The following is an 18,316-nucleotide window of genomic DNA, read 5'->3' as shown; positions in this document are numbered from 1 at the left end:
ACCTTGGGCCTTGGTTTCCTCAGTCTGTAAACAAGGTCCAGTGGTAGTACCTATTTCATAGGGTTACTCTGAGGATTGAGGGGGATTGACACTGAGCAGGGCCCCGTGGGGCTCCTGGGCACAAAGCCTTTCTGTGTCCCCCATTTCTTTGATTACAGGAAATAGGCTTCATTCAGCCTCCATGACCTTCCCTGAGTCCCAATGGGCAGATTCAAGCAGTTGTTAATTAGGGAAGGGAAGGGATGGGAGACAAGGGAGGGACCCTCAAGAGAAACAACAGTGCCGCCTTGGGGCAAGGTCCTGGTTCCCCATCAATGGACACAACAATACCTTTGAGCTGTTTTGCAGATACCCCCTCCAGGTAGGAAAAGTTAACAATTAACGATGGTATGCTTCCCACGAGCATGTAGACCCCAGGCCAGTTGGAAGCAGAAGGTTGATGATGCTAGCTCCCACTTATCTCACCACCAACCAATCAGAAAGATGTCCACAAGCTGATCACGCCTTCTTTGAACCACTACTGTAAAGCTTCTCGCTACCCTCTCCAAGGGGGGCACAGTTTTTGGAGGTGCTAGCCTGCTGTGTTCCCTCTTTGCCTTGCAAAGAAATAAAGCTATTCTTTTGCTTTCCTCCTAAATTCTGTCTCCGTATTTCTATTTGGCATTGGTGTACAGAAGCCGAGATTTCAGCAACAAGATCTTAACATGTATAAGAGTATTTACAAGGGAGGTTGACGTATAGGAAGCATTATGCACATGGCAGCCTTTATTAACAAGGAGGGTTGCATGGTGTGTATTCTGCCTGCTCAGAGCCGCTCCTCTGGGAGCCTGGAGGCCAGGGAATCTGAGACATTCCGGACTTCAGCAGCAAGGGAGCAGTGGAATTAGAACCCAGGCCACTTGGGCTCCGGGGGTGCCCTGGGGGCTCCAACATGTCTACCCCTGAAACTGAGTGGGGCCTGGGCACGGAGGCCTCTTTTTGTCCCCCGTTTCTTGTAAGCAAGACTCCAGCCTCCATGACCTTCCCTGAGTTCTAAAGGGCAGATTCGAACAGTTGCTAATCAGGGAAGGAGCAGCTAAGGAACCACCTGAGGCAAGATTAAAGGGGCCCGAGAAGCTCATCAGGATTAGGAGACTGACCAGCTGAGACCCTGCACACCCCCTCATCTTGTCAGCACCCCGCCCTTGAAGTACTGTTATAGAACTCCTCATTACACCCTCCTGGGTGGGGACACATAGTTTTTCGATGCAGGAGCCCACTGTGTCCCCTTTTGCCTGGCAAAGTAATAGAGCTCTTCTTTCCTACTTCACCCAAAACTCTGTCTCCGAGATTTGATTCAGCGCCGGTGCACAGAGAAGCTGAGCTTTCGGCATCACCCCCCCTGCCCGCATCCCAGTTCCTAGCACTGTTCCGAGTGAACGCCTTCCCTTCTCTGAGCCTCGGCTTCCGCATCTGAGCAGTGGGGGTGGTCCTCTCTGCCCTGCTACCTCTACAGGCAAAAGGGATGGGCCAGAAGGTGCTTTGCAACAGGGGGAGTAAAAGGTTTCACAGTTACTTTCCAAACAAGCGAGCTGTGTGCGGGGCGGGGAGGGGACGGGGGAAGAATGCCAGCAGAGCTTTGAGCTGCAAATGCTCCTCCTGCGAGAAATTGCCGAGAATCTGCTTCTTAGGAAACCAGGTGACCTCGAGTGGCGGCCAGCAGTCCACTTCATGGGCTCCATCTGTGCCCACAGCGGTCGTGGCAGAGCGCCCAGGCCGGCGACACCGACACCCGGGCAGCCGGGAAGAGGGGGTGACATCTGCGCGGGGGCGGAAGCGGTGCGGCATTTATATTTGGAAAACAATAAGCATTTGTCAGGGTTTGCTCTTTCTTTTCTAAATTCAGAACGTTTGGGGAGAGACCAAGAGAGAAGAATATTGATTTCCGCTCCGGGAGAGGATGATGGATGGCAGAGACGGCAGGAAACACGGACACTTCCCCACCTACCCCTCCCCCCCCCCATCCACTCCATCTCCGCCGCCGCCTCGCTGCCGCGCCCCTCGCCTCCTTCCCTGGCTTCTGATCTGCTGTCACTCTCTCCCTTTCCTCCCTCGCGGCCAAAATGAAGTTCCTGCCAGGGTTAGAAGGAAAAACTCAACATGCCCCACCCCACTGGACCCCTAGAAATTTCACCGAGGTGGAAGACCCCTGAAATTTGTTGGGTTTATTTCCCACCCCCAGACATGTAAATGTCTTACCAATAAGTCTAGAGCAGGTGCTACTTCTTGCTCACTAGGTCCAGTCAGCATTACGTCATCAGTGTAATGCACCAGTGCACTATCGTGTGCAAGTGAATGGGGTCTTGTGATCAAGAGCCCTGTGAACTAAACTATGACATAGGCCCGGAGAGTTGATATCCACCTGAGGTGGGACAGTAAAGGTGTAATGCTGGCCTTGTCAGCAGAGAACAAACTGCTTCTGGTGGATCTCACGAACAGGAATGGAGAAAAAGGCATTCTTTCAGATCAAGAGCTGCATAGCAGATACTGGAAGAGATGTGTCACTTTACTCAAGCAATGAAATCACATCTGATACAGCAGCTGGAATTGGAGTCACCACCTTGGCAAGCTTACAATAATCCTCTGTCATTCTCAAAGACCCGTCTGTCTTCTGCCGAGGCCAGATGGGAGAGCTGAATTGGGGATGTGGTGGGAATCACCACCCCTGGGTTTTTTAAGTACTTGATGATTGCACTAATCTCTGCAATCCCTCCAGGAATGCAGGGCTGCTTTTGTGGTTGACTCTTTTCCTAGGTAGGGGCAGTTCTAGTTGCTTCCACTTGGCCTTTCCCATCATAATCTCTCTTACTCCACAGAGAAGGGAACCAGTGACTTCAGAGTCAGCGTCCAGTAGTCCCGAAAAGGTCTGATTATTTCCTCTTCCCAATGCACAGTTGGCAAAAGCCTGTGGGTCCTTTCGGGGAAGGCTGGGAGAATGATTAACAGTATAAATATTCCATAGAGTACTAGGGTCCTTCATTCAAGGGGTTCTGAGTCTATAAAGTGGCTCAAGTCTGACAATTAACGGGCCATGACTCTTGTTTTTATGATTCAAGTTAGACTCTTTTCACTTGACCTATTTTCTGCTTACACAGAACAAGTAAGAATTAGTAGGCTTCCTGTCTATTTCACTTCTAGGAACCCCATGACGAACTAGCCAGCCATGGGTCTGCAGGACTCAGGCCATTCTGAATGCGGCATTGACCCTGCTGTCCATCACAGGGACCACGCCCTCCTTGCCTTCGGGGCTTTAGTGCCGCCACTGGTCCCTGCCACCACGGATCAAATCACTCTCATTGTGGTTACGTTTCCCAATTCCGTGACTGCAGTTCCCTCTGTGAAGTCTGGCCCGCAGAGAAGAGCCAGGGATGCCAGGGCTTCCCTCTCAAATTTATCTCTCACAGTCGTGGTGAAAGGCATGTCTTCTGGACCTTCCCAGGGTGGGTGAGTGAGTAGGTTTCATATGACAAACTCACTCTAACATTCCAGTCTCCCTAAGTCATGGAATCCCTTTCTCTACATTAAACCAAAGCAGGTCTGGCAATTCTAATTCACTCACTGTGGGTCTCCTTTTGGCCATATTTCAGCCAAGCAACGAAGCAAACTGTTAGAGCCCTTTCTTCCTCCCCAAGATGCAAAGTTAGACGCAGAATCCCTGCTTAGTGAGCCCGTGGCAGTAAATGCCGCCTGATCCAACTTTACGTTCCTTCCACGATTTATCCCACAGCCTTAATACCCATCCCCACACGTGCGGCCCGGGTTTCTATCTGCAGGAGTTAGAAAACGCAGAGTGTAGTGCACCTCCCCACGGGTCACACTTTGTACCTCACCTGTAGGGGCTGCTGGGACTTGAGTCTGCTCATAGGTCTAGAAGCCAAGAGGGGTGGTGGGGTTGACCCTGAGGAGAACCAGCAGTGTCTTGCTTGTCAGCTGCCTCAGGGGCGGTCATTACCCTTTCCTCAGGTAACGCAGGGTTAATACCCTGGGATGGGCGGGGGTGGAGAGGCCGCTTCTCCTGGGGACAGAGAGACTGCTGCAGAGGAGACGCATCAGAATTTAGGGTTCAAGTTCCCCAGCTCCATCAGGGTCTTCCCACACACCCCCATTCCAACTTGCAGGATCCCATTCCTTCCCAGTCCGTGTCCTCGCTTTGGCAGGAGACACCCTGGGAGGCTGGGAGTTCAACTCCCATTGTAATTCAGCCAGTCACAGGGGGAGATGGCGGGTCTGATTTTCAGCAATCCCAGCCCTGCGGCTACAGGGGGGTAAGGGTCTCCTTCAGGGCAGACATAGAAGCTTTCAGGTCATTTACGGGGCCCTTGAGCTAGGAATTCGAATCCCTGAGCTCATCCTTTTCTTTCCCCACTATGTCCACTAACATTAGAAGCAACCAGCCAATCTCATCATACTCATCGGTTTGAAAAAAAATGTTTGAAAGTATCATATACATGGTCACCCAGATCCTAGCTTCTTACAAGTGTTGGATCAGGAGTTTCCAGTGGTGATACTTTGCTTGTCTCTCTTGCCCCGTCACTTCATGGACTGTCAGTGCTTTTTCCTACTGGAAATAGAGTCGTTAGTGTCTTTCAATCTAATCTGACTAGAGAGCTAATTCTAGGAATCACAGCACCAATTCAGAAAATTCATCTTTAAGATTTTGTTTCTCTAGAACCACTCTTGGTCCTAAAATCTGTATTAGTCAGAGTTCTCCAGAGAAAGGTGTAAGGCGGTGTGTGTGTGTGTGTGTGTCTGTGTGGGTGTATTTGTTATGAGGAATTGGATCACGTGATTAGGGAGATTGGCAAGTTCAAATCTGCACTGTGGGCTGGCAGGCTCAACACCCAGGAGAGCTGAGGTGCAGGTGGAGACCCAGGAGAGGCAAAAGTGCAGATGAAATCCACAGGCAGTCTGCTGGAGACATGCCCTCTTGCTTGAGGAGGCTGGTCTTTTTGTTCTATTCAGGACTTCAACTAATTGCATGAGGCCCACCCACATTATGGAGGACAATCTGCTTGCTCAAAGTTCACCAATTTAAATGTTAATCTCATCCAAAACCACCCCCCAAGTTAACACATAAAAGTAACCATTGCACTCCCCCAGGTATCCTTCAAATGGTATTTTATGTTAGCTCCCCACGTTAGCACTAACAAAGTGCCCATGCTTACGTTTATTCTAAGACAACTTATTTTCACCTCTCTCTTGAGCAACCTTAATTTTTCCTCAGCCCCACCCCCCTTTTTAATCATCTTACTTTCATTCTCTGTCTTGGGACTCCCCTCTTTTGGAGAAGGGTCTGCTCCCTTTTCTCCCTGCTCTCAGCTTGTTACCAGTTCTCACTGCAGGTTATTCTTGAGCCAAGCTGACGTCGCTCATCTCCCGCTTGCCCTTCATTTGCCCTCTTTCCATGCTTGCAAAGACCTCGCTTTTCCCTTCAGCCGGTCCTCCTCCGTGGTTCAGCCCGTCTGAGGAGGCTTCCGGGTCCTGCCAGCTCCTGGTGATGGCCCCCTGCACTCTGCAGGATTCCCCACACCCTCTAGCACTCAAGTGGAAGGGTTGGGCGTAGCTGTATCACCATTTGCCAGGAAGCTCCTTGAGGAGGGGCGCTGCATCCCCCATGGCAGGCAACACTGTGAGCTCTCAAGACGACTCAAGCACTGAACGACTCGGGGCTGCCATGTGCCTCATCCCTCTGGTTTTGGCCCTTATTGGATTCCCTGGGCTCCCACTCGAGATGCAATGGCAACTGGGGAAACGCAAAGCTTGGGCTCGTCCATGACCAACAGCAGTGGTGATCCTTCTTCAGAAAGAGACTGTGAGAGAAAACACTTCCTAGTTCTCCCTTTTCCCACTCTAACCCTGCTCTTCCAATGGTCTTAAAGCAACAGTCTCTAGACGTTATTTCTTTGTTTCTTCGGGAGCTCCTGAGAGCCTGGGATTCGGCTGTCCAGGAGGTCAGTCACTCAGAATGTCCACCATCAAATGGCATCTCCAGTAGCCAGACCCTTTTATCTGTTCCCAGAGTCCTGATTTTTGTGTGGGTGCATCACCTGCACCCACAATCAGGGCACATGGTTCTGGACGGCTGGCCCTTTGCTGGTTCCTGGCGTGGGCGTGTGACTCAGGCCTAGCCTAGAAATGTGCCACTGTTGGCCACAGTGATTGGAGCAGCAATGGGCTGTGGGCCTGTGTGTCAAGAGAGCAAGACCACAGGCTTTTGCTGGAATTATCAAGAACAGGGCTCTCTCTATTGGAGCTGCTAGGCTGGTAGGATACAAACTAAAGGTACTAGTGGCCATTATAGCCACTGCTTGGAAGCTCATTTTGAGAAATGATCCCTGTTAACATCTACTGAGCTCCTGGATTCAGCCACGCCTGAAGGCAATCAACATACCACTCCTGTTTCTTGTTTTGTTTTGTTTTTCTGTTATGTACCTCTATAAACAACCCTTTTTGGCTTTAGATGGTTTGAGCTTGGTAACTCACCTGCAATGGAAAGAGTCCTGACTATTGCAGGGACCCAAAGCCCAGCCCCTGAGCCATGGCTCCAGCCTGCCTGGCTTCTGATTCTACTCTCTGCTAGCAGCCTCAGCTCCTCGCCCTTACCTCTAATCTGTAGTCAGTGCCTGTGCCGGTGGCTCATTCTCACACACTCTCCTTGGTTAACGAATAGCATCTATTTTATTATTTGTAGAAAAATAGCTTAAAACACATGTAGGGCAGAAGGCAGAGCAGGAGCCAGAATCTGGGGCTGCCTGGCTCCGGGAATTCTGAAGCCTGAGAGCTCTTTGATTTTTGTTCGGGAGAGGCTATCATTTTCTCAGCACTAAAGGGCCGTCCCTCTAACTCAGTCACCTTCTTGATCCAGGAGTGGTAGTTTTCTAACAAGGTGTATATTCCTGGAATGTTCTTCCGTCCACAACTCTTTCCCCAGCTGATGATGCCCACCTGGAACCACTTCTTGCCAGATTCTGTGGTGCAGACAAGAGGCCCCCCGCTGTCACCCTGTGGACAGAGAACACAGATCAGCAGCGAGTCCCATTTGAAACTATCCATCTGAGGCAGAGCTCAGCTCACTCGTGGAAGAGGGTTCATGGACCTCCCGACTCCAGGCCGCCAAGGGGAACCACATCATTGCAGATCAACACCCACCCTATCCCGGCCGCACGCGGGGCATGCGCAGCACTCAGCCTGGCTCCAGGAATCGTGGTATGTAGAGTGTGGGCAGTGGCTGGGACAGGACTAGAGAGGGAGGAGGAGGAGGGGGAGGGCTGGCGAGAAAATAACTCCATGCACAGCACGGAGAGAGGGAGCCGGAACATGGAGGACCTGTCGCCCAGGCTGAGGAAGAGCGGGGACCAGTTCTGCGGGTCTTACATCAGAAGCTCTGGACAGAGCTGTAAAGGGAAGGAAGGAAAAGAGGACGCGAGGAGTGCTGTTAGGGCTGTGGATGTGACCTGGGTCTCCTTTGATGTTCTTCCGGAGGCGTGAGGGAGAAGGATGTCTCTTTTTAATTCCTGGCTGTGGGTGTTTGCAGGGGTCAAGTGAGCTAAGCTTTTCTGACTGTGTGACCCCTCCAGGGTCGAACCACATGGGTCTATGACTCAGATGATTATCTATTTATATAGAAAGTATGTACCAAGTCCCCACCGTGTTCCACACATGTACATGGCTTCCTTTTGTCCATTTTACTACAGGGAAAATGAAGCTTAAGGAGGATGAAGGGCTTGCTCAGGGTTACATGGTGTTGGGGCCAAAGTTGGAACCAGGTCTTCCTGATGCCAAAGCACATGTTCTTTCCCTCTGGGGAGCTTTAATTGTTCAAGCGATCTTTCTTTCTCAGCGGAGAGATGGCCTCCTTTTCCACGGTCATCAACAGGACCGGGAATGGGATCTAACGGGAAGGAGGAGGGTCAACACCTCCTGGACATGATGCACGAGGCCCAGCGTTGGTCCCCTGACTTTTCTTTCTCATCCACCCCTTCATCTCACATCTCTGTGAGGTAGGTGTTTTGATTCTCATTTTATGATTAGAAAATGGAAAGTCAGGAGAGATCTGCTCACTTCCACTGAACACATCCTCAAGGAGGAAAAACTAACGGTTAGGCACTTGGGATACAAGACCTGATGGTCTAGGGAGGGAGACAGCAATGCAAACAAACAGGATCAACTGCATTTGATGAAACAGGAGAAGTGGGAAGAAGATATGGAAGCAGTACAGGGAAGGGAGGAATTGACTCTGTCGAGGGAAAGGTCTGCCAGGATAGCCTTCAAAGCATTTTGTTTGAAGGATGAATAAGAATTTGACAGGGAGAGTGAGTGGGGGAACTGATTGGAACGGAATTAGGCAGGAGGTGGAGGGACCAGTTGAGGAGATGGGAATGCTGAGGACGTGAACCAGGGCTCAAGACGGTCAGGAGGCAGAGGGACACGTTGACATTGACATGATCCGGTGACTGGTGCCATTGCACACGGGTGGTGAGGCCTAGTTCCAAGGTCACGGGGTATGGTTAACACGGGTAAAGTGCAGGGGAAGATAACGATTAAAGCGTGTTTAAGGGGAGTTTATATTGACTGTGGGACACATCGCCAAACAGAGGGATATACGGAGCGGAATGAACAGAGAGGTTGGAGCTCAAGGACACCCAGCAAGCGTGGTGCCAAAACCAAAACCACCCTTTCCAGTACAAAACATTGCCCTTAACGCTTGTCTGGTTTTTGTGGCTGTGTGCTTTTCTCTGTGCGCGTTCTAGTTCAAGGTCATGGGGCAAGAACAAAATCAATAGGATTGCCACTCAAAGAGCTCCTTCCATAGTGCTGTGTTTATCATTTTCTTCATGTTACGATGGCATGAATGTTATAAAAAGCCTATTAATATGTTGATTGTTATTTCCTTACATAACAGGGAGAGAACTCTGCTTGGACAAGTAACTTCTAAGCCTCAGTTTCTGTGTCGTTAAAATGGAGATAATACCAGCTACTTGCCAAGATTACTGGCAATGACATTTTTAAAATCTATAAATCACTTGACATAGGGTAAATGCCATGTAGTAAATGCTCCAGAAATGTATTAGTATTATTATTTTAGCCTTATGTATTACAAACATTATTTGTATACTTAGGAAACAGAGATCCCCTTCTCGGACTGCTGGGACACCAGAGGGACAGCTGTAAATTCATGTCCTTTCACACATAGAGTCTTAATTTTTTTTCTCTTCCAATTGGAAAGAAAGAAAGGATGTCTCAAAGGAGGGTCTGGTCTCAGCTAGCAAGGACTTGGGACTGATGACAGCCCACCTAAGGGGAACTTTCTTCCAAAGACTAAGGCTGGTAGCCAGAGACTTGTCTGGTTAGAAACATACTGACCACAGAGCCTCCTAAGTTCACTGCTGTGTTATTTACACGGCGTGATCACTTCTGTCCATTTTGGGTGAGAAGCAGATGACCTGGTTTCCAGCCTGGCCCCACTACCTCCTGGACCTCAGGAAAACCACTTAAATTCTAAATCCCCTGTTTTCTCATCTGTTAAACAGGGAGAGTGAGACCTGCCCAGCCCATCTTACAGGATAGTGGAGAGAATGAAATTATTGAATATGTGTGAAAGAGCTATGAAGTTATTACACGGCTTCGGATCCATTCAGATAGTGAAGAGAATGATCGATGATTAAAATAACCATGTTTTCTCATCTGTGAAACAGTTGCAGTTAAATAGTTTTACACATTTCCTTCTGGCTCTAGAGGTCTAAGATGCTGTGGAGTGAAATAAGATTTTCAGGCAAGTGTCACGGGTGAGGACGGGTTCAAGATAACACCCTGCAAAGTAGCCCAGGACCGTGAAGACACTCTGTGTGATAGTATTCGTGATGGCGCATGTCATTATACACTTGACCATAGAATGCACAACACCAAGAATGAACGCTAACATAAACTATGGACTTTGGGTCACTGTGATGTGTCAATGTAGGTTCATCAGTTGTAACACATGTACCGCTCTGATGGGGACGCTGATGGCATGGGAGATTACGCACGTGTGAGGACGGGGGTATATGGAAAATCTCTGTATCTTCCTCTCAATTTTGCTATGAACCTAAAACTGCTCCCTCCCCACCCCCATAAAATAAGATCTTTAAAGAAAGTTGCTCAGGTTGATATCCAAGTCAGCTTGGCATCCCCATAACCAAATTGCCCAACAGCCCAGTTGGCTGCCAGCTCTCTCTCTCTGTCTCTTTTTTTTTTTTTTTGATGTGGACCATTTTTAAAGTCTTTATTGAATTTGTTACAATATTGCTTCTGCTTTATGTCTTGGTCCTTTGGTCGCGAAGCATGTGGGTCCTAGCTCCCCTACCAGGGATTGAACCCACACCCCCTGCGCTGGAAGGCGAAGTCCTAACCACTGGACCACCAGGGAAGTCCCTGGCTGCCAGCTCTTAACCCTCCTCCAAGGCAGCCTCCGTCAAGGTCTCTCTCGGATGTCCCCTCCGCTAGGGCTACTGTAACTGACACAGGCAGTTTCCAGCTTCCTTGGAAGGTTCATCCCTTTGGCAAACATTTGTTGAGTGTTCTTCATGCCAAGCACCGTGCTAGGCACTGGGAATCCAGCCATGAATAAGACAAAATTTCCGCTGGAGTTGAGAAGAAAGATAAGAAAACTGTGCAGCATTGCAATGCCTGTTTCTCAGATGCTTGCTGGTCCTTCACAAGAAGTATTGCATTGCTAGCTTGGGACATATTTGATTTTATAGTTTGCTGCACGGTGTCACTTATTTTTTTTAAGTTGGGCTTTGTTTTTTCATAGTGTAACCTTAGGGGATTACGAAGAGGAAAAGCGCTGGAAAAAGTAAACCACAAAATTCAATTGATTTGATTTTAATTTGTATTTTAAGGACAGCATAATCTTATTGCCATTACTTTGAACATATTTAAATGTTTCCATCATAAAATTATAATTTCCCTTCATTATGTGATTATGTGTTTTATTCAAGTTTGCTAAGTTTAAAAGTGTGATTTTATTTTTAAGGGCAATTATTTTTAAACCCTAGGGGGCTTTCTGCCTGGCTTACCTGGGTTTAAGTGATGATAATATTATATAATTTCAGAAAACTTTCCTTGCCTGGATCACTGGCAGCTTATTCTCGGCAATAGAAAGCTTTCTAAACAGAGAGCAAAGCTTTTCACTTCACAAGTTTTTTCTTAACAAAGGCTTAAAACGATAACAGCACGTTTATTTATAGCACTCAAGTAATAGATGATTAATTTTAGAAGCTTTCATTAAAGTACATTTTGATAGGGGAGGGGTTGGAGCAAAAATCCTAGACTCCAGATGGTAGATCCAGCCATTGAAGCAAAGGGGACAGAAAATGTCATCAAAGATGACACTTGTTTCAAGTGTTGCCGCAGTTGGCTTTGGCCATTTGAATACGGGATGGTGATGAATCGAAAAGATTGAAAGGATAGGTGTGAATACTGATGAAGGTGAGCAGCGGGGGCGACAGCCTGGGACAACACCTGGTCTCCCACGCATGGCAACCCTGCCCTAGTGACCTGCTCTGCTCACCTCTCCACACTCAACCCTGGTTATCACTGGCTTCTGAAATATTGAAAGTTCCCTGAACACAAGATACTTTTTCAAGCCTCTGTGATTTCCCCCCAGTTCTCCCTGGAATGCTCTCTCTTTCCAATCATACTATTAAATGTTGTTTTCCCCTTTTCAATTGATATTGGAGCCCTTTGTCTCCTGCTTCAGTATGAACTGGCTACTCCCTAAGTCTGTGGCATGGCTAGGATCTGAGATCTTCATTTAACCATTGCTATTGGGAAGCTTTGTCTTCTCTTTGCTTTTTGAGTTTGATATAACTGTAGATTCATGTGCAGTTGAAAGAAATAATACAGAGAGATCCCATGTACCCTTTACATGTTTCCCCCAATGATACCATCTTGCAGAACTACATATAGTACAATAGTACAATTGGGGTATTAATATTGATGCAGTCAATACACAGAACATGTCCATCATCACGAGGATCCCTCATGTTGCCCTTTTAATGCTATATCCACTTCCTTCTACTGCTAAACCCTCCTTAAGCCCTGGCAACCACTAAGCTGTTCTCCCTTTCTATAATTTTGTCATTTCAAGGATGTTATGTAAATGTCCATTGACAGAGGAGTGGATAAAGATGTGGTACATATATACAATGGAATATTACTCAGCCATAAAAAAATAACAAAATAATGCCATTTGCAGCAACATGGATGGACCCAGAAATTGTCATACTGAGTGAAGTAAGTCAGACAGAGAAACACAAATATCATATATTGATTATATGTGGAATCTAAAAAAATGGTACAAATGGCACAAAACAGAAACAGAGTCACAGATGTAGAAAACAAACTTATGGTTACCCGGGGGGAAGCGGGGTGGTGGGGAGGGATACATTGGGAGATTGGGATTGACACATACACGTTGCTGCATATAAAATAGATAACTAATAAGGACCTACTGTATAGCACAGGGAACTCTACTCAATACTCTGTAATGACCCATATGGGAAAAGAATCTAAAAAAGAGTGGAGATATATATATATATAACTGATTCACTTTGCTGTACAGCAGAAACTAACATTATAAATCAACTATACTCCAATAAAAATTTTTTAATAAAGAATGCTATGTAAATGGAATCACACAGTGTGGGACCTTTGGGGGTCAGCTTGTTGCACATAGCATGAGTCTCTGGACACATTCATGTGGTTGCATGTACCAATAGTTTGCTTCTTGTAACAGCTGAGTGGTATTGCATGGAATAGATGCCGTGTATTTAATTATTAGTGTATTTAATTATCCACGTCTTACAGGACATTTGTTTCCAATTTTGGTCTATTATGAGTAAATCTGCTATAAACACTCCTGTACAGGTTTCTGTGTGAACACAAGCCTTCATTTCTCTGGAATAAACGCCCAAGAATGGCATTTGCTGGGTTATATGGCAAGAGCACGTTCAGTTTTTAAAGAAACTACAAGATTGTTTTCCAGAGTGATTAGACTATTTTAAACTCCCCCAAGCAATGTATGAGTGATCCAGTTTCTCTGCATTCTTATCAGCATTTGGTGTTGTTACTATTTTTTAGTTTTTAATTTTAGCCATTCTGCGATGTGTAGTGATACCTGATTGTGGTTTTAATTTGCATTTGCTCGATGGCTAATGATGTTGAACATCGTTTCATTTTCTTATTTGCCATCTGTATATCCTCTTCAGCGAAATGTCTGTTCCTGTCATTTGCCCATTTTTGAATTGGATAGTACGTTTTTCTACAGTTGACTGCAAGAGTTCTTTATATAGTCTAGGTGTAGTGTCTTTGTTGGATATTATCTCCCAATCAGTAGCTTGTCTTTTCATCCTCTTAATATGGTCTTTCATAAAGGAAAAGTTTTTAATTTTGATGAGGTCCATTTGATCAATTTTTCCTTTTATGAGTTGTGTTTTTGGTGTTACTCTATGTCCCAAGGACTTTCTATTTTTTTTTTCTAAACAATTTTATAGTTTTACATTTAAGTGCATGATCCATTTTGTTTTAATTGAAATTTATTCCAGGAATTAATGGTTCTCAATTTTTTAAAAAAGATTCTTTACTCAGATTTTTAGCTTTATTTTTCCTTATCCTCTGTGTATTAATAAATGGAATCCATGTATATTAGTGAAACCCTCTATTCTATTAGAGATCCTGTCTTGAGTAATAGGTTATGAGACTCGGGTTCTCATATGAATCTTCTGTTTTAACAGGCCTCTTATGAAACTGGAGTCAGGGAAGGGGGATGCCAACTCCTTTCCATTGAATTGGGGTGGAAGTCTTGACCCGCCACTCAGGCCAGCGATGACACCAAGGGGAGGAGCAGGAGTGCGGCTACCACTGGGTGGGAGCCCAAGCTCCTCAGGTGGCCTCCACTGACATTGAGGGGGACAGGGGATGGCTCATTATGACTAGATTGTACTTAAAGTCCTGGCTTTCCACTCAGCCTCCTCTGACACCACCATAGTGGACAGGGGGAGGGGGTGAAGGTGAGATTGTCCACTCGTTGCTGGGTTGCTGGGGTAGGAGCGCTGTGGGGCTTTTCCTGGTGTTTTGCTGGAATAGAATGATTATTGTTTAAAAGTTTCCACCTTGCTAGGTTGCCCTTTTCCTGGTCCAAAGAGAGGAAGGCTATCTTGTTTTGTTTTGTTTTGTTTTGTTAGTTTGTCCGTGCCCATGGTGTTTTTTCCCCCAGCTGCTCCCAGGAGATGCTGAGCTGTAATGTACTACCATCCAGGCTGGGATATAAGAGGCAAAAAGAAAACCCAAGGAATTCACTGCTGTGTCATTCCTTAAGTATTAGGATATTTGTTTCCAATTTCATCTTCTCTTCACATTTCGGAGCCTTTATTTTTGTTTCACAATATAATGTCCAGTGCTTTTAGCTGTATTTAGTGGAAGGGATCAAGAGAAATGTGTCTACTCCATCTTGCCCAGAACCAGAAGTCCCAATCCTCTGTTTTGTTTTGTAATGTTTTAAATTATCCAGAATGTGGGGAAAACACAGGGCTCGTGTGACATTGATTCTGTCTCTCTCTGTGGTCCTCATGATATTCACCACCTCGTGGGGGACTCCTTTAACATCTGCACTTACAGTTTTACACCAGTGACCAGATCCACTGCCCAGCCAATGAGTAGGACTAAGTGGGCTCCCCAGAATGATCCTTCCCAAGATGTATCCTTCCCATCCTTAGAGCCAGAGGAAGCTTATTTATGAGGGGTTTTTCCCCTGTTTCTTCTACTATCAATCAAAAAATGTTTTTCTTTTTAAATTTTTGTGTTAATTTTATTAAAGAGAAGCTAAGCTACCAGACTTTTCTTCAGTGAAACTCACATGCATTATCCAATACACTACGATTGCTTACCCAACTGCCTGCCCAGGAGACTGTGGGCTCCTTTAGGCAAGAAACCATGTCTCATCAATGGTTGAATCCCAGGGTTTAGTGCACTCAACAAACGTAGCTAAAATTAATGAAGTAAAATAATTCCTTGTACGGATCTCAAATCTTCCTTGGCTTTTTGTTTTTTAAAGAAGTCTCAGAAATGGAAAGTCTTGGGGCCCTACCTGGAGAAGACCAGAAATATCTATGCAGGGTTGCTGCATACTGACTTCCAGGGAAGCACTGATATTCCAAGGACCTGACAGTAAGTATTCCTGAATCCATGTCCCATTCCCATATCTAAGCCTGATTCCCACACATTTTCCAAACTCTATTGTCTATTCCCCATGGAGAGAGGATGCCTTTACATCGGCAGCCCGAGGGGATGGCGGGGCTACATCCAAGTTACCTGGCAAGCATCGTAGGTCTCATTCTCGTATCCGGCACACAGCATATTTTTGGTAAGTCTTGGAAATTCCTTTAAACACTTCTCCCAATCCATGATGGTCATGGGCACTTTCAGCAGCTCTGTTTCCATAGGCTGTTTGAGACCTGACCCATAGAGAAGGCCCTTTAGGAAAGTCACTGGACAGGAGCCCCAGTGCCGATAATGCAGCTGACGTGCCCTAGACCAATCTGCCCAGTGTCCCGCCAGCCACACATCCACCTTTTTTTCACATTTTCACAGACCCTCACTCTCCATGTCCTTCCAGTAATCCCTTGCAATTTACTCACTCCACCACCCCAGGCTCTTCCAAACAAGTCCCCGCCTACTTGAATTATCCCTCCCATTCAAAATCATATTCCTGCCTCCAAGAAGACTTCCATCTTGGCTCCAACAGCGCTACAGACCTGACTTCTTAGAACTGGCTTTCGATCGATTCTCAGCATAATCCTGCCTCTTCAGCATATTTGCCTCTCGCTACTTTCTGTTATGTGAGTGTGACACGTCTAACACAGGGCCGCTGAAACTGGGTTTGCACTCCCAGTGAAAGAAGCTTTCAGGTCCCCCAGACAAAGCTAGGTTGGTTGAGAGTCTTTACAGGGGGTTTGCCAAGGCCCTTCCTGGACTGCCAGCTTCCAGGAATTTGTTTGGACTTCTCTCCATCTCATTAACTCTGACCACATGGAGATTTCAAAACACTTCTCCACACTGAGTATTTTTAATCGTGCAGGCACCCACCTGCCTCTCCTCACTTCTAAATTTTGAGTCTTGCCCAGAGCCCTGAATCAGTGTTACACCAGTTGCCCTCTAGTTACCAAACTCCTGAAATACCTACCATCTCTTAGACCCCAGGTCGTTGCAAAGCATCCCTGAGGACCTGGAGTCTTGTTCAGGCCTGAGCTAGCGCTGTGCTATTCCCGTCCCTCCCCTACCTATTTTGTTGAGTTTTCTTTGGGAACAGTCCAGCAGGGCTTTCATAATCCCTTTATTACCCCAGTCCAGTTCCTCCTATTTTGGCCAAGTAACAATGTAACAACAAGTAACAACAACAGATTCATTTCTAAGAATGGCTGGGCAACACTCCAGGACCATCTAAAGTCTAGGCCAGGGCAGGCGTCTTGAATGCCTGTAGGAACCAGGTGGGAAACATCAATGAGTGAATCAGGGAGATGTGAGAGAGCAAAGCAGAGAGCCCCTGGCCAACTGGAGGGTTTATAGTCAATGAAACAAACAAGACTGCCATGTGATGGCGGGATAGGACCACACCCGGCATCTCAGCTCGGGGCCTTGGGGGATGTTTCCTTCGCACTTGGAAGAGGCTGAGATCAGGCCTCTGTGCGTTCCTGGTGTGCAGGGATTTGCTCCGACGCAAGCCCCTCTCTCCTCCCTCCTTCCTCAGCCCTCTCCCCTTTCACCCTCTCTCCCCTCTCCTTTAGGTTTACTGGCCCATCCTCAGACGCCCGTGATGTGGCTCTTCCCCCAGGTGCTCCCGAGAGATGCTGAGCCGTCACTTACCAGTTTGGGTCTGCCCCCATCCTGCCACCCAGCATTTGTGCCACCTGGCGAGGCCGGGCTCTGTGGGCACGCAGATGGGTTCTTTCAGTTCGCTGAATGAGATGGGCGTGTCCAACAGCAGCAAGGAGATATCATTGTCCATGTTGAGTTTCTGAAAGTCCTTGTGCAGAATTATGCTTGTGACCCCCTTTATTTCCAGGGATGGGCTGCTTAAACTATTGGTTCCCAGCACGACTCTCAGTTCTGTTGGCCTGGTGGCGGGCAACCAGAGACGGAGAAATAGGAGGGGAAGGAAAGTCACAGGGTGCACGGAATCTGCTGTGCCTGAAAACCCTAAATCCCACAGAGCTCTAGGGGCCTCTTGGATTTGTCCTACTGGGGCTGTTGCTCAGAAGATGTGAGCATTTGAAAAAGGTAGAGAAGGAGGGTGAAACAGCCACTGGGGCCGACCATAGCTCCGTGGCTGCTCCAGAATCATCCCAGAGATGTGAATGAGATACTCCCGCCTCACGGAGCAAAGACAGGACTTAGCTTTGGGCCCCCAAAGAGCCCATAAAAGACCACTTGGCACGGATCAAACTAGCCCTCAGACAGGAAGGGATTATCACATCAATTTGTCTACCAGCAATTTAGACTCAGGAACAGAATTTTTTTGTTTGCAACATACACAACTGACCAAAGTTTAACATTCAGAATGTATAGAGTCTACAAATTAAAAAAAAATTGTCAAAGCTCAAACAGACTTTACAAAAGAGAAAATATACCAATAAACTTGCAAATATCAACTTAGCAGTAGTAAGAAAAATGCAAATTAAGACTACAATTATAGTAGTATTTCATGCTTTTCACCAGAAAAGCAAAAATTAAAAATTCTGAAAAAGTAGCAAGTATTGGCGATGATTTTAACGCTTATACACCGCTGGCGGAAATTTAAATGGGTGCAACCACTTTGGAAAATCATTTGGATTTTCTAATAAACTTGAAGATGCACAAGTCCTATGATTCTATATCTTCTCTCCTAGGAATAAACTCTTGCACATATGCACCTGAAGACCTATGCAAGAATCAGGAACAGAATTTAATCCAGACCTGCCATTGATGAAGCAGAAAGAATCTGCAGTAATAATTCAGGAATTTCCCTCCAGGCAGAATGGCCAGGAACTTTCCAACAGCCAGTCCTTAAGTATCCCATGGGAGCAGATGCAACAAGTTTCCTTGGTTACCCCAGGGTGAAACTTTCCCCAGGTTTTTGATTAACCCTTTAAAGTTCATCTTTCTGTGTATCTTCAAACTTTCTCGAGGTGGTGGAGTGGAAAAGCACAAGTGCTGGAACCGGATTTAAATCCTGTTTCTGTCTACTAGGTGTGTACCTTGG

General features: G+C 46.6%; 1 protein-coding gene across 1 annotated transcript in view; it reads right to left on the bottom strand.

Annotated features, from left to right (window-relative positions):
- Positions 1–1,551: 1,551 nt before the first annotated feature.
- PRSS55 (serine protease 55) overlaps positions 1,552–18,316 on the bottom strand; it is a 64,330-nt gene continuing 47,565 nt past the window's right edge. Inside the window, 5 exon segments of the mRNA XM_068553106.1 lie at positions 1,552–1,587; positions 1,590–1,799; positions 6,892–7,041; positions 15,391–15,533; positions 16,942–17,192. Of these exon segments, the coding sequence (XP_068409207.1) occupies positions 1,552–1,587; positions 1,590–1,799; positions 6,892–7,041; positions 15,391–15,533; positions 16,942–17,192 (790 nt within the window).

Source organism: Eschrichtius robustus, chromosome 10 (genome assembly GCF_028021215.1).
Source record: "Eschrichtius robustus isolate mEscRob2 chromosome 10, mEscRob2.pri, whole genome shotgun sequence".
Classification (NCBI taxonomy): Eukaryota; Metazoa; Chordata; class Mammalia; order Artiodactyla; family Eschrichtiidae; genus Eschrichtius; species Eschrichtius robustus.
Note: the sequence above shows the minus strand (reverse complement) of the source record. Positions and strands in the feature narration are given on the sequence as shown.